The sequence below is a fragment of the Ailuropoda melanoleuca genome, chromosome 16 (assembly GCF_002007445.2).
Source record: "Ailuropoda melanoleuca isolate Jingjing chromosome 16, ASM200744v2, whole genome shotgun sequence".
In the NCBI taxonomy this organism is placed as follows: Eukaryota; Metazoa; Chordata; class Mammalia; order Carnivora; family Ursidae; genus Ailuropoda; species Ailuropoda melanoleuca.
The window spans coordinates 79,084,326-79,099,170 of record NC_048233.1 but is presented as its reverse complement, the minus strand read 5'-3'; the positions used below and the strand labels follow the sequence as shown (position 1 = coordinate 79,099,170).

The window sequence follows — 14,845 nt, the reverse complement described above, 5'->3', positions numbered from 1 at the left end:
ATGTACTTCTTCCTGTGCAACCTGTCCTTCCTAGAAATCAGCTACACCTCTGTGGTAGTGCCTTTGATGCTTTCCAACATTGGGGGGGCCCAGAAGCCCATTCCCCTGGCTGGCTGTGGGGCCCAAATGTTCTTTTTTGTCTCCCTCGGCAGCGCTGACTGCTTTCTCTTGGCAGTCATGGCATACGATCGCTACGTGGCCATCTGCCACCCACTGCGCTACACCNGGAAGCCCATTCCCCTGGCTGGCTGTGGGGCCCAAATGTTCTTTTTTGTCTCCCTCGGCAGCGCTGACTGTTTTCTCTTGGCAGTCATGGCATACGATCGCTACGTGGCCATCTGCCACCCACTGCGCTACACCCTCATCATGACCCAGAAGCTGTGCGTCCAGATGGTGGCGTGCGCCGTGGGCCTGGCCCTCCTCCTGTCCCTGCAGCTCACGTCCTTAATCTTCACCCTGCCCTTCTGCGGGCACCGCCGGGAAATCAACCACTTCCTGTGCGACGTGCCCCCGGTCCTGCGGCTGGCCTGCGCGGACATCCGCGTGCACCAGGCCGTGCTCTACGTGGTGGGCATCCTCGTGCTGACCGTCCCCTTCCTGCTGATCTGTGTCTCCTATGCGTTCATCACCTGGGCCATCGTGCGCATGCGCTCCGCCGAGGGCCGCCGCCGGGCCTTTTCCACCTGCTCGTCGCACCTCACCGTGGTCCTGCTGCAGTACCGGCTGCTGCAGCCTCGTCTACCTGCGTCCCCGCTCCAGCACCTCCGAGGACGAGGACCGCCAAATCGCCCTGGTCTACACCTTCGTCACCCCCCTACTCAACCCGCTGATTTACACCCTTAGGAACAAGGATGTCAAAGATGCCCTGAAGAACGCAGTCCTCGGTAAGGCAGCCTCTGGCGCCAATTGAGGCTTAAGGAGCCCGGGGTGGCTGCCTGTCAGTTGCCATGACGACGAACTCTAAATAACAAATACGGAATTACAATACTTAACTTTCCCACACTTTGCAGTTGGTACTTCTTTTGCCATATTTGCCCCCGTGTCCCCAGTCTGCGCTCATTTCCTTGAAGTGCTTTGAATAAGATTAGAAAATTTGGACAAAACTCTCAATGCGGGAGCTCGAGTCCGCTGGCCCTACTTTAAAGGTTCGCAGCTCAGTCATAGCAATGGCTCCCTCAGGACCCCCTCATACATGCTGTGAATAAAGCCGCGTACCTTCAGACGCCCTGCCTCCTGCCGGGGCAATGACACTAAGAGCTATTCACAGAGACGTGGATCTAAGAGAAATATATTTTATCATTGTTTTAGATACGAGTGTATGGCAAACGGGAGCTTACTTAACGCTTCAGTTTCCTTCATTCCATACATCCCAACTGGCTGCCTTCATTGTCTTTCATTCTGTAGTGCCAGGAAGCGGTCAGGACGTGGCATTCATTGACTAAGCACGTACAGTGCATCGGCCATGCTGTAGGAGAGACACTGCATTTGCTCGATGCCAGCACTGACCTTAGTATAAGCCATTCAAGGCTTTGCTCTTCTTCCTCACCTCTTCCGGTGCCTCCTTAATGGCTGCTATTCACAGACCCACTCAGCAGGTGGCGCCACTTGTCCCACCACCGCAGCACGTCCTGCTGGCAGGTGGCGGTTCCATCCCCTTGTACCTGTGCCCGGACCACAGACAAACCCTCCATAGAACCTCTGTGCTTTGCACAGCTGACATCACGGTGCCCAGCCTTCTCATTTACACCCTGGGGAACAATGAGGTAAAGAGGGCTCCGAGGACAGGGCTTAACCAGAAATGACCTGTTCCAGAACAGCTCAGGGAGGACACAGCCTGTCCGGCAAGGGTCTGGATCCAGCCCATAAAGCTAACTTTAGTTAGCAACCCCAGAAGAGTGAGAGTGTCTGCCAGTGGATATTAAAACTGACCTAAGGACTTGGCATAACCTTTCTAAATGCCATAGGGCTACGCATTCCAAAGGCCTAAAAATGTTTCTTTTCATTGATTCAATAATTCTTGTTCTAAAATTAACCTCAGAAAATTAAGTCTAACAAAACTGAAACTATAAGGCTGTTTCTTATATTTGTAAAAGGAAAAGGTATTAAAATCTCACTTTCAATGTTGGACACATGAATACAACATACTTAAAATCGTATTTAAATTAATATTTAATAATAAGGGGCAACGTTTATCATTATAACGGTAAGTGATAAGAGCTAACTACAACAGGAGCCCAATTCTGTAAAAATACATGTGCAGGATAATGAATGGAAGTACACCAGAAAGTTCATGGTTCTCATCTCTGATATGTAGAATTATGGAAAATTGTTTCTTCTTTATTAATTTATTCATTTTTTCGTGTTTTGTAAAATGAGGCTGGTGTTACTCTCATAAGCAGAAAAATGATAATTTCTGTAAGGAATCTGAGGCTCATAGAGATTTATTTGGCCTGTAAATTCCCATCACAACACCATCCTCCACCTTTCATATTTTTCCTAGGCAAGCACTTCATGTTTCACTTACTTCTTCTCTTCAAAACTACTGCTTTTGATACTTTTAATTTTTTAAAGATTTTATTTATTTATTTGAGAGAGAGGCAGAGAGAGCATGAACAGGGAGAGGGCAGAGGGAGAGGGAGACGCAGACTCCCCACTGAGCACGGAGCCCGACATGGAACTTGATCCCAGGACCCTGGGATCATGACCTGATCCAAAGGCAGAAGCTCAACTGACTGAGCCACCCAGGCTTTCTGATGCTTTTATTTTTTTACGCTGATTTCTCATGGGGATAAGGAGAAGGTCTACAAAGTGTTAATTATTCTGGAAACAGTCACGGGTTTAACAATGTATTAGAAATGCCTTTGCTTCCCACTGAATGCTGGAGGGAAAAAACAAAACTCTCTGGTTGGCAGGCTGCTTATCAACCTATGCAGGCCAAGCCACATCAGGACAGAATGAGTCAATTAAATGCACACAGTGTGCGAGGCATTGTCGGGAATGCTAACACAAGGAGAGTTTCCAGCTGCGTTTCCAAGCCTTCTTTCATTTTCATTTAATATCACAAATCAGACAGAAAATTAACTTGGAACCCAAAAAGAAGGTGAACTGTTACTCTATCAGAAGAAGGTCTAGAGCAGTGATCACTCCTGTTAGCTGAATTACTGGGCTCCCCCCATTACCTTCCTGGAAGGATTTTAGCTGAATGGAAGCTCCGCCTTTTTTCTTTTCTTTTTTTTTTAATTAAACACTGCACTACATGCAATACAAAATGGGAATCAGTTCCATTCCCTGAAATGACACTGCTTGCAGGTAACTTTGCTAGAAACATCGGTATGTCTTCTTAAGCTATTTATCACCGCTATGTTATCACACTGGATTTCTCCAACGCCTTTCTTATGGGTCAACCAGTGCACGAAAAGAAGGGTTAGCCACAGTGATGAGAGTAATGTTTCCATGTAGGAATTCCTTCCCAGCATTTCTCAAAAAACAATTATTTATTTTTAAACCCAAATTCTGAGAAAAGGTAGATGAAAAATTAGGAAAATTGAAAAAGGTGTCATAACTCTCCTGCAAGAATTAAAGCATAATCAGCAACACAGAGAGGTTCAGAGGAATCCACTCGTGTTGAGTGGAAAGCAGGAGCAGGAAACATGACATGCAGAGTCAAAGGTTAAGTTTACATTTTGGGAATGAGGACAAGAAGCACTGGGCAAGAAACAGTCACGACCAGATCAGTCAGTCTTGCTGGTAGCTGATTCTATGTGTGAGTTCGTGGCCCTGTCTGCTGCTAACAGTGAGTCATCCTTGCAAATAAAATAAATATTCATAAGTGTATATGTCTGGGAAACTTTATACAAATCCTATGAGTGATGTTCCAAGAAATAACACATTTTGGAAGCAAATAAGTCCTTAGATTGGCCATTTTGTCATGTGATTCTGCACAGTGCTGTTAATGTTAATGGGAGATCCAGATGTTTCTTTATTCAGATACCACCCAGTAATGTTCACAGGCATTTCCCAGTGTTTGGGTATTTGCTGCAGTCTACAGTACTTGGTAGATATTAATACATCTAATATTTATAATTATTAAACAAATTTTAGATGCCTGTAGTAAGAATAAAGAGGATAAAGAATAGTGAGAATATTTTTTACATGGCTTAATTTTGTGCATTCCCGAAAATTCCCAGGAATTCCAATTTCTCCTTCCCACATGTTGAAGACCAAAAAAACCATATAAGGAGTGTGTGTTTGTGCATGTCTGTATTGTCCAGTTACAACTAATGAGTGTCAGTGGAGAGTGGGCAATAAGAGAAGGGTGGAATGAGAGAGATGATGCAACAACACAACCTGGACAGATAGTTTGCTTTGTGGATACTGGATGGGTCAGAAATAACCTGCCATATCACACCGTCAAGCATAGCAACAGACATTTTCCTAACAACGGCCACATTCCCTTTCCCCTGTCTCTTTCTCTCCTTCTCTCTCTCTCTGTTTCTCCCTCTCCCAGTAGTTACTTTGAAACCACATTATAAAATTATGGATTCTAGTGAAAATAATTAGAAGCTTGAAATATGATGGTGGTTATTGCTTGAGCCTCTCTTTGCCCACCAACTCCAATATGAGAATTGTCCTAGTTGCTTCTTTTTGGTTTCAATCCAGCTCTCACGAGAAGGAAAAAGCACGGTGCTTGTAACATTGGGAAAAAGAAGCCACTCAACAGAGAGGGTGTACAGTGTTGTGTAACCATCCCCAGAGATCACAGGCCACATACTTGGTGATCTTTATGAAACTATTTTAGAAAGACACCTTGATGCCATAATACAACAATTCCTTCAATAAATATTTATCATGTGTGTTCATTTACTCATTTTTAAACAAATATTTAGAAAGAATCTATTTGCCAGAGTTTCTGACTCCATGGATCTAATGTTCATGAGGAGGAAAGAGACAAAATAAATAGACAAATGCTATGAAAATAAGGAGGGTGGTGAGGGGGGGCAGGGATTTGGGATAAAGAGAGTGTAGAGGGATGGTGACTTGGGGATGAGGAAGGGACCATATTATGTACCTGACACTGGGCTATATGCTTGAATTCTAAGACAAAACACAAGACCTGCTTTCAAGGAGTCTACTGATTGTTGGGAACAGAAACACTCAATTACAAGTCAGTCTTTTTTTTTTTTTTTCTAGAAGAGGAGAATAATATATGCAAGAAGATCATGGTGTACGATACACCCTTGTTTTCCTCAATGTAAGTTTTGGTAAGTTCTTGTGTGTGTTCTCAAAGAGGGGTTTATATTTTTTTCCATGACCAAGGAGCTCTTAGAAACTCTGGCTCCAAAATGTCTAAGACTCCCTCCCACCTGCGCAGATGAGGCCACAAGGCTCCAACAAATCTCTGTGGCTATGCAAAAGTGCCCACCGGCTTGTTCTAACCTGGGTCTTCTAATTCCTGAGAAACTGCCACATATCTGTTCTCTCGACTCTTGTCTACTGTGGACTAACTTCCAATTAGACCATCTTGGAGGATGACAGCTTCCCTCTGGATGTTACCATATGTAGGGGCATCCTTGGCTTCACTCTGCCTCCCAGCTTCTGCTTCCAGAATCCCAGCAAAGATTTAGCATCTCACCCTCTGCTTATCTGGGAGAAAAGACAAGGCAAGAAAAGATTTTTCCATTAACTCTGATGTGATCATAACTCAAATAACACTTGAAGCAAAAAGGAAAATGCAGTGGGTTTATTTTGTTTTTATATATTTTAATCAAAGTGTAAGTAGCATACAATAAACTATGTAGATTTCAGAAGGTTCTGTTTGATGTCTTTGGGCAATTGTATTCAATAATAAAATATTTTTGTCACCCCAGAAATTTCTCTTGTTCCCCTTTCCAATCAATACCCCTCCCTGCCCAATCAACCACTGTTCTGACGTCTATCCTGTAGATTAGCTGTCCCCATATAGGAATTTCATATGAATGGAACTCATTAAGTATGTATTCTTTTGTGTGTGGCTTCTGTCACTTAACATACTGTTTTTGAGATTCATACAGGTGGTTGTGTATTTTAGCAATTTGTTCTTTTTAATCCCTGAATCATATTCCATTGTTAATCCAATTTCTTTATCCATTATGAGTTTGATTCTAATGGCTCCTCTGCAGTCTTGTTTCTGGGTCTCTTATGCTTAACACATGAAAGGGCACTTATCATTAGATGGGTTCTCTGACCCCCAAATTCCAATTCTTCTGCACACCCACGCCCCACCAGCCAGAGCCTAATACACGTGTCTCAACCTAGCCTTTACGGAGATATTTTGTTATCTGAGTCCTTGGTGATTTTATCAGTGTTTATCTCAAACCAGCTAAGAGAAGAGGCTGGGAGTGTGGATCTCTTAAATTATACTCCCAAGGTTGCTGGCACCTCAGGAGTAAACAAAAGAAAAGGACCTGGTGTCTATTGAGCGCTAAGTATGTTTCAGGGGCCATCATTGCCAGTTTTTTGGTATGCAAATAGGGGCTCTTACAGGTTAAGTGACATGCCCAAGGTCATACACCCACTCGGGGGCAGAACTAGAATTACCAGCCAGGTCTGTCTCACTTCAAAGTCCCTGCTGTTTCTACTACAACAGCCTCAAAGAACGTAACTGGACCGGAAACCACTTCATGTGGTCCTACTTTGGGTTCTGAGCCAAAACTAAATCACTGATGTTAACAAGTCAGCCATCCCTCAATTTACTCATTTGTACAATGAGTGATGTTTTAGTTAACGCTGTGGTGCCCTCCAGCTATAGATTCCATGACTCTGTTCATGGAATGACTCCGCACCCTGTAATTTATGAGTGATGAGAAATGACAGGTAAGGAAATGGTAAATACAAAAGCGGCACCTTTCCCTGACGTTAAAAGCATGCCAGGATCGGGCCCCAAGTTACAACTTTTCAACTTTATTTCTTACTTCTTTCTAGGAGCCTCTCTCTTAGCAGCACTGGTGTCTTTACTGAACCTAGAACATGCCATGCATGGTCCCACCACCTGGCCTCTGCTCTTACCAGCCCCCTGCTTCAGAATCCCTCTCTCCGTGTCTCCCCACCTATGTAAACCCTGTCCATGTTAAAAGGATGCCTCTAGTTTCCATCTGCCATGAAATATTTACTTATTACCCCAGTATACAGGTAACCCTATCTCCCCTAAATTCCTGCAACACTTTCCCTACCATGCGTGATATCTGACAGCAACCACTGTACTTGTCTCCGTCTGCCATTGGTAACTTTAAGCCCTTGTTTCTTGTTCACATCTTGTATCTGCAAGTCAACTGTGAGCTTCTGGAGGTTAGAACCAGGTGTTAGCCCTCATGACTCCCCCATACTACTTAGGCCAGAACAGGAACAGGATATGGAGTCAAGTCCAAGTAATATTTTATTAATAAACTTTGAACAGATAAAATGTAGTCAGAAGCTTAGGAGATTTTCCCAAGTCTTTCTTTCTCGATAGGGCTAACCCTCAGCTTCTACTCCACAACCACACAGCATGGGAGAGGAGAGGGGCTTCCAGTTCCTGAAACCTTGACCCAGGGTGATTCTGAACTCTGGAGGAAAGACTGTAATGAGCAATCACAGCCACCAAAACCTGAAAGGTCAGGACAACCGAGTATTCGTACCTCTCAGGGAAACAGAGAACAACCCAGATCAGCCAAAGTGTGAGCCAAGAGTGAGGGAATCGAATGAGATGTGAAGGAGGGAGATGAAGAATCTCACCCAGAGCCTAAGGGCTAGCTACAGACAGGAAGACTGTGACTTGTTTTGCTAACACTCTTGCTGTCCTTTTACAAGAGATCAAGACCGGCCACCCTTTTGAAAGGACCTCCACAGGGGCATTATCACCCCCATGTGGGCAAAAATTAGTACTTGGAAGTGAAAAAAATCTTAGATTTTTTTTAGTTGGGGGCGGGAGCAGAAGGAAAGGGAGAGAGAGGATCTCACACCCAACGCGGAGCCTGATGCAGGGCTGGATCTCACAACCCAGAGATCTTGAGGTGAGCCAAAATCAAGAGTTGGGAGCTTATCTGACTGAGCCACCCAGGAGCCTCAGAAATCTTAGATATTTCAATGATTTGTGGCTCTCCAAAGCTCACCCCTATCTGACAAAATCTGATTCTGTAGTATTTAATTTCATGGGAGCTGGAGAGGATTGATGATAAAAGTTATAAAGGGTCCTTAAAAGAGTACTAATGGAGGGTAGTCAGAAGGCAGGCAGGGACAAGGGGACTTGTCTTAAGAGGAAACTACCCTTAAGAGAAAAAAGACCCCATCCTGTTATTCCACACCACCCTGAAAAGAGCCCTCCCCACCCTTCCCACGTGAACAACTACCTGATACGTAGATGAGTGCGTGGACAAAAACCTGATTGAGTGACAGGCACATGCAAGGTTAATCAGATTAAAACAGCCTAACAATCTTATAAAATCCCCTAGACTTAGAAACTCCAAGGGCATCCCTCTCAGGTCCCCTCCCTCTTCAGAAGCTTTGCACTATCACCCAGTAAACTTTGCTTTGCTGCCCACCACTCTTCATCTGGTCTACCTCTTCATTCTTCAAAGCGGCATGACCAAGAACCCCAGGCTAAGGGAAAAGAAATCCTGAAACAGGGGTGCCTGGGTGGCTCAGTTGTTAAGCATCTGCCTTCAGCTCAGGGCCTGATCCCAGAGTCCTGGGATCGAGACCCGCATCGGGCTCCCTGCTCTGCTGGGAGCCTGCTTCTTCCTCTCCCACTCCCCCTGCTTGTGTTCCCTCTCTCGCTGGCTGTCTCTCTTTCTGTCAAATAATTAAATAAAATCTGAAAGAAAGAAAGAAAGAAAGAAAGAGAGAGAGAGAAAGAAAGAAAGAAAGAAAGAAAGAAAGAAAGAAAGAAAGGAGAAGAGAAGAGAAGAGAAGAGAAGAGAAGAGAAGAGAAAAGAAAAGAAAAGAAAAGAAAAGAAAAGAAAAGAAAAGAAAAGAAAAGAAAGAAATCCTGAAACAGTACCTGGGCAATAATGAATACAAGTTTGAGAAATGCTACTCTGGAATGACAGGGCTCATATTTCCCTTCTCAGAGTATTTTCATTCTCTTGGAAAAATGGAGGCCCCACAATGTATATTAGATACTAACCCTATACCGCTTCCTTTCTAAGGACACTGCTTGCCTCCCAAACTCTGCTCTCTTTCCAAGGCCTCTCAGCCAGCAGACATCCACAAGAACCTGAATACCAAACCTGCCCACACAAAGTTCCCCTCCTCTTCCGGACTCAGATTCATAGCTGTGTTTCAGAACATGGTTCCTGACTTCCTGTGTGGCCTGTTGAAAAACAACTCTAAGAAAACAACTCTTGGAGCACTTGCCCCCAGACTTCATTGCAGTTTCAACCTCTCCAGGAGTGGAATTTTAAACCAATCAATTTGGAATTTTCTGATCAGCACCAGTGAGGTAATCCATTAGGTGGGTTCTCTCCCCCCATGAGAAGATGAGGTAATCTGCATGGTAAGACCTCCAGCCCTTCCTTCTAAGGGAAGATGACCTTGCCTGAAACAATCCTTTTCTCTTATTAGTAACTTCCTTGTCCCTCCCTACTTCTTATAAAAACCTTCCATTTTGCACAGCTCCTCAGAACTCTCCTCTACTTGCTAGTGGGATAGCACCTGATTCATGAATCACTTAATATAACCAATTAGATTTTCAAATTTACTTGGTTGAATTTTGTTTTTTAACACCATGAAGGGCCTAGCTGGTATGACTAGAATTTCAGAAGAGTCAAGTCCCCATGGTCAACAAGAAGCAAGAGAAGAGAAGGAATAAGGTACAAAAGCATCCCTTCCTCTTCTCCTCCCTGAACTCCTGGCTGTGGGGTCTCCTTTCAGGGGAGTTCCATATGCTGAGTGAACATGTCTCCTTAGTGATCTTGGCCCCTTCGTACTCGAGTGCAATTTCCCTGCAGTAAAGCATTTCACCACGTTCTTTGCATCTAGCCTGGCCTCCTTCCCTCTGATGTCCTCATCTCCCTGGGGATGTATCCTCCAAATAGAATGTCAAGATCTAAATTCTTGCTCCTGGCTCTGCTTTCTAGAAGACCCATGCTGAGATAGTAGTTGTCTTAGTCGTTTCAGGCTGCTATAACAAAATATCATAAACTGGGAGGCTTATACACAACAAAGTTGTATTTCTCACACTTCTGGAGGCTGGAGGTCCCCCCCTCCCGGGATGAAGGTGTGGCAGATTCATTATCTGGTGAGAGCTCACTTCTTGACTCATGGACGGTTGTCTTCTCCCTGTGTCCTTGCATGGAAGAAGGGGAGAGGGGGCTTTCTGGGGTTTCTGTTCTGAAGGCACTAGTCTCATTCATGAGGACTCCCTCATGACCTAATCACCTCCCAAAGACCCCCCCCACCTCCTATTACCACCATCCTGGGGGTCAGGTCTCTACATATGGATCAGAGGGGGACACAAACATTCGGACCATTGAGCAGTAGTAGAAGAAGGAGCTTATAAATATGCCTCGTGGACAAGGTGCAGAAACAAGCATTATGGTTCCACCCACATTTCCTACCTAGCTCTCACCAGATAGATATATTAGATAATGGAATAGCTTGCCTTCTCTTCCTTCTCCATTACCCAGTTATTCTAAATATTAGTCGTGAATAACTATACATTTAGTTTATAGGTTAAATTGCTTCCTGTGTTCCTGGTTTGGATAAGAAACACCTGCACTGTATTATGAGGCGCGTGTAAGCATTAGGAGGGATGTATTGATTTAGGCTGTGTCTCTGGCTATATGTGTATATATGGCAGCCCTTGCTCCTGCCCATTTCAGGGTCTGTTTTTCCTGCCTTCCCAGCGTATCTGTGAACCATGTCAATCAGCATGTGTCTTTTCAATATTAAAACCCAGAGTTGATTTTGTTCATTTACAGCCAAGAGCCCTGAGTATTGAATTCCTGGACCCTGAGAGTCCCTCCCAACACGGACATCCATTCAAGCAGTACAAGGCCATAGGCTCTCCTCTTCTGCTACAGATGGCCTCTCTTCGGGATCGTAACCCCTAGTGCAGGAATTTCACCCAATTCTTGAGGTACTTACTAAGTGCTCCCCCTCTACTAGGCACTAGAGAGGAAACAGAAGGAACTCAAAATATTTACCATGTCACTGAAAACATAAGACACCCAGCGAATGATTCACTTGCTGTGAAGAGCAGCAACGAACTAAGTTACCGAGGAAAGCACAAGTGGGAAAGGGCACCCGAAGACAAAGAAACGAAAAAACAGAGCTGCGTCTATTCCCCATTTACCTCACTGAGGCTGGGACATGAAAACAACCGTCTGTTTGAGGAAAACACTTCAGGGATATGGTCCCAAATGACATCGAAAGAGCTCCATGTCCCATAAGAGCCCAGCACCATGACTTGTACTTGGGAAAAGAGTCTGGTTCTGAAAAATACATAAGAGCTGCTCTCAGACTTCCCCCTGCTACCCTTCAACAATCCATTAAGCTGCTGGGTCTAGATTCCAGTAACTTCCTGAGATCTTATCATCCTTCAGAGGTGAGCCTCTTTAGACATTAGCCTGGCTCTTAACCAGCTAGACAATTGCCNGCAGCTCTTAACCAGCTAGACAATTGCCCCAGGGACTCAAAACAATTAGTGTGGGACTGATGGTGGGAGGGAGAGATAGCACAGAAAAGTGAAATTAGAGATTGTCACTCAAAACTACACACATCGCCTGTCGCCGTGCTAGTCAAGCCCAAACTGACCCAAGGCTCAGTGATCACAGGACCCTCTAAGGCAGGTCTGTGTCTTGCCCTGAGGGTTAAATATAGATGCCTGCCAGTTCTTTATCTCATTGTAGCTGTGGATGGGAGTCTCCCTTCTACAGGTTTCCCTTCTCAGATTTGTAAGCCAAGTGTCTCAGGGGCAAGGAGACCTGCTCAGATCTACTGCTTGGTCTCCACTGCCCCTCGGTTTTCCAGAACCCAGAGCAGGAGGATTCCTGGGTTTTGGCCTTTTCATTGAAAGAAAGTTATTTGGGGATGTGGGTATCTCTAACCTTTCACAGATGATCGAAGAGAGAGAAAGAGTGAAAGGAGGCCACACAAGGAGAGCAGAAAGACCGGAAGGAACCCAGCACCTTGGCTATAAGGCCACCGTTCTTTCCAATCAGCCACAAGGAAAACCAGACTTGGCCCAGTCTTCCTTCCTCTGTGCTACACCTTGGGAGGTCACTCTAGCTTCCTGGTCACTTTTAGTTTTAAAAATAATTTCTACTTTGGTATGGAAAACCCACTTCCAGGTATTCAAAAGCCTGGCCCCAATTTAAAACGTGAATTTCACATGCTTCAAAGCACATGTCCTCCCCACTGAGCTCAGGTAGCCGGGGAAGTGCAGTGGGAAGGAACGGGAATGGGGGTGGGTACAAGGACAAAAGTCTTCAAGTTTGCTGCCATGGAATTCTGGCAGTGGGTGAGTTTTGTGTGGCAGCCCTGCTCCGTCATGAGACTATGTGGGGTTTTTCAGAGGCCTCTTTCCTGGGACTGCTGCTCCAGGGCAATGAATTTTCTCCCTGATCTTTTAATGATCCCTCTTTCACTAGAGAATCACCCATGCCCTCACTGCTATAGCCTCTTCTACCCCCACAGGCTGGTTTGTTTGTTTGTTTGTTTGTTTGTTTGTGTTTTTTTGGTTAGAGTCCCAGTAAGGTGGCCTGAGCCCAACATCATCCAGCACACTTGCTTGGCCTGGGGAAACCCACCTACTCATGCCATGTCATGGTGAGGGTACAGAATTGCCCCTACCCCTGCCACAGGGGGCTAATCCAGGGAGCCCCCCACCTTTAGAAGTGGGACACGAACACAAGTCTTTAGGTTCCTATAAGCCCCCTAGACTTTCTCTGTTCACTTAACATCTAACCACCAACGAAGCAAACGTCTGGTTTCCCTTCCGAACACGTTGTCCAAGAGCAGCTCTTCTGGCGTCCTGCCCCTAACGGGAGCGGGCAGGAGCACCCACACGGCGGTATATTTCAGTAAGCGCTCCCAACTCCTGTTCGTGTCTCCTTCCCAAAGGCTTCACTCAATGACTCTGCCCATTTCTGTCTTCTTAGATTTCAAGATGAAGGTGAATGCTGGGAAAGGTTTTAGGGCCATTTTGTTCATTTTTAAGTAATTCCTTCAGGGCTAGCTAACATCTCTAAACTATGGAGTACACCCTGCGTGTCGTCCTCAGTTTAAGGCATTCAGCTACATTTGGAACCAACTATACACATCACTTTCAGAGTCATGCTCCAGTTTAAAATGTGTTTATTGAGAAGTGTCTATCACGGTGGCTCTGTCTTTCCTTCCTAGGATATTTCCTGAGTCTCTGCACTGCTGACATAGTTCTTTATTAAGTAATCTTTCTTCACCTCCTTGTAATGGCTCTAGCCAAATGGTACCATACTGCCTTTTCTTTGGGGGTGTGAAGACCTTGTGTTCCTTTCTCCAGATCAGCAGAGATATGCATCAAGAAAATCGAACCACCATCTCTGGATTCCTCCTTCTGGGACTCTCCAACCAGGCTGAGCAGCAGAAGCTCCTCTTTGTGCTTTTCCTGAGTATGTACCTGGTCACTGTGGTTGGGAATGGGCTCATCATTCTGGCCATCGGCTTGGATTCTTACCTTCACACCCCCATGTATCTCTTCCTTGCCAATCTGTCCGTTGCTGATATTTCCTCCATATCCACCTCGGTCCCCAAGATGCTGATGAATATTCAGACCAAGACTCAATCCATCTCCTATGAGAGCTGCATCACCCAGATGTACTTTTCTATCGTCTTTGTTGTTATTGACAATTTCCTCTTGGGAGTCATGGCCTATGACCGTTTTGTGGCTATCTGCCACCCTCTGAACTATGTGACCGTCATGCAACCCAGGCTCTGCGTTTTGCTCACAGTCGTTCCGTGGGTTCTCAGTAACACCGTTGCCCTAACACACACCCTTCTGCTCCTCCCATTGCTCTTCTGTGACAGCAACACTCTCCCACACTTCTTCTGTGACTTGGCTCCTCTGCTCAAGCTGTCCTGCTCAGACACAAGGATCAATGAACTCGTGTTGTTTATCGTGGGCTCATCAGTTGTCACCTTCCCCTTTGCCCTCATCCTCTTCTCCTACGTCTGCATTGTCAGGGCTGTCCTGAGAATCTCATCCACGGAGGGAAAGCGGAAAGCCTTCTCCACCTGCGGATCCCACCTGACAGTTGTATTACTCTTCTATGGGGCCATTGTGGGGGTTTACTTCTTCCCCTCATCCACTCACCCCGATGACAGAGATAAGATTGGTGCAGTGCTATTCACTGTGGTGACACCCATGATGAGCCCCTTCATCTATAGCCTGAGGAATAAGGACGTGAAAGGTGCCCTAAGGAAGCTCATCAGTAGGAAACGGTTCCTCCCTTCGAGGTGCTGAACACCTGAATCCTTTCCATCCTCAGAAACAGAGGGATGACTCTGCCCGGAGTTCATGGCATAGATGTGATGATTCCGCTTTAGATCTGCCTCCTATTCCAACCTCTGAGGGGTTGGGCCTTTTCCATGTAGCTCTGGTCTTGGAAATTAGGCCCTAACCCCCTTAGTAAGTCACAAGTATAACGCATATCTTGTTTCTAATCTATGTTACTACAAACTTGGGTGCAAATTGTTTACATCTCAAACAATAACAGGTGCAGACAATACCTACAGTCTGGCTTTTATAGCTCTGAAGACAGTTATTACTAACACCTTCATTCAATCTAGATTTCTCTAGGTCAGTTTTGCTCAAAGTTTGTTTTGCCAAAACTACTATTCAGTAAGATGTTCA

General features: G+C 45.2%; 2 protein-coding genes across 2 annotated transcripts; both read left to right on the top strand.

Moving 5' to 3' along the window:
• On the top strand, nt 1-910 carry LOC100474812 (olfactory receptor 10Q1). The gene is given in 3 exon segments (XM_034644820.1): nt 1-78; nt 211-720; nt 722-910. Coding segments are annotated over 3 exon segments (777 nt in total).
• A 12,564-nt stretch (nt 911-13,474) lies between these two features.
• LOC100474557 (olfactory receptor 1S1) lies at nt 13,475-14,455 on the top strand. Its single transcript, XM_002922697.3, has one exon. It carries the CDS (start codon nt 13,508-13,510, stop codon nt 14,453-14,455), a length of 948 nt encoding a protein of 315 aa, XP_002922743.2. The 5' UTR covers nt 13,475-13,507.
• Nucleotides 14,456-14,845: the final 390 nt, after the last annotated feature.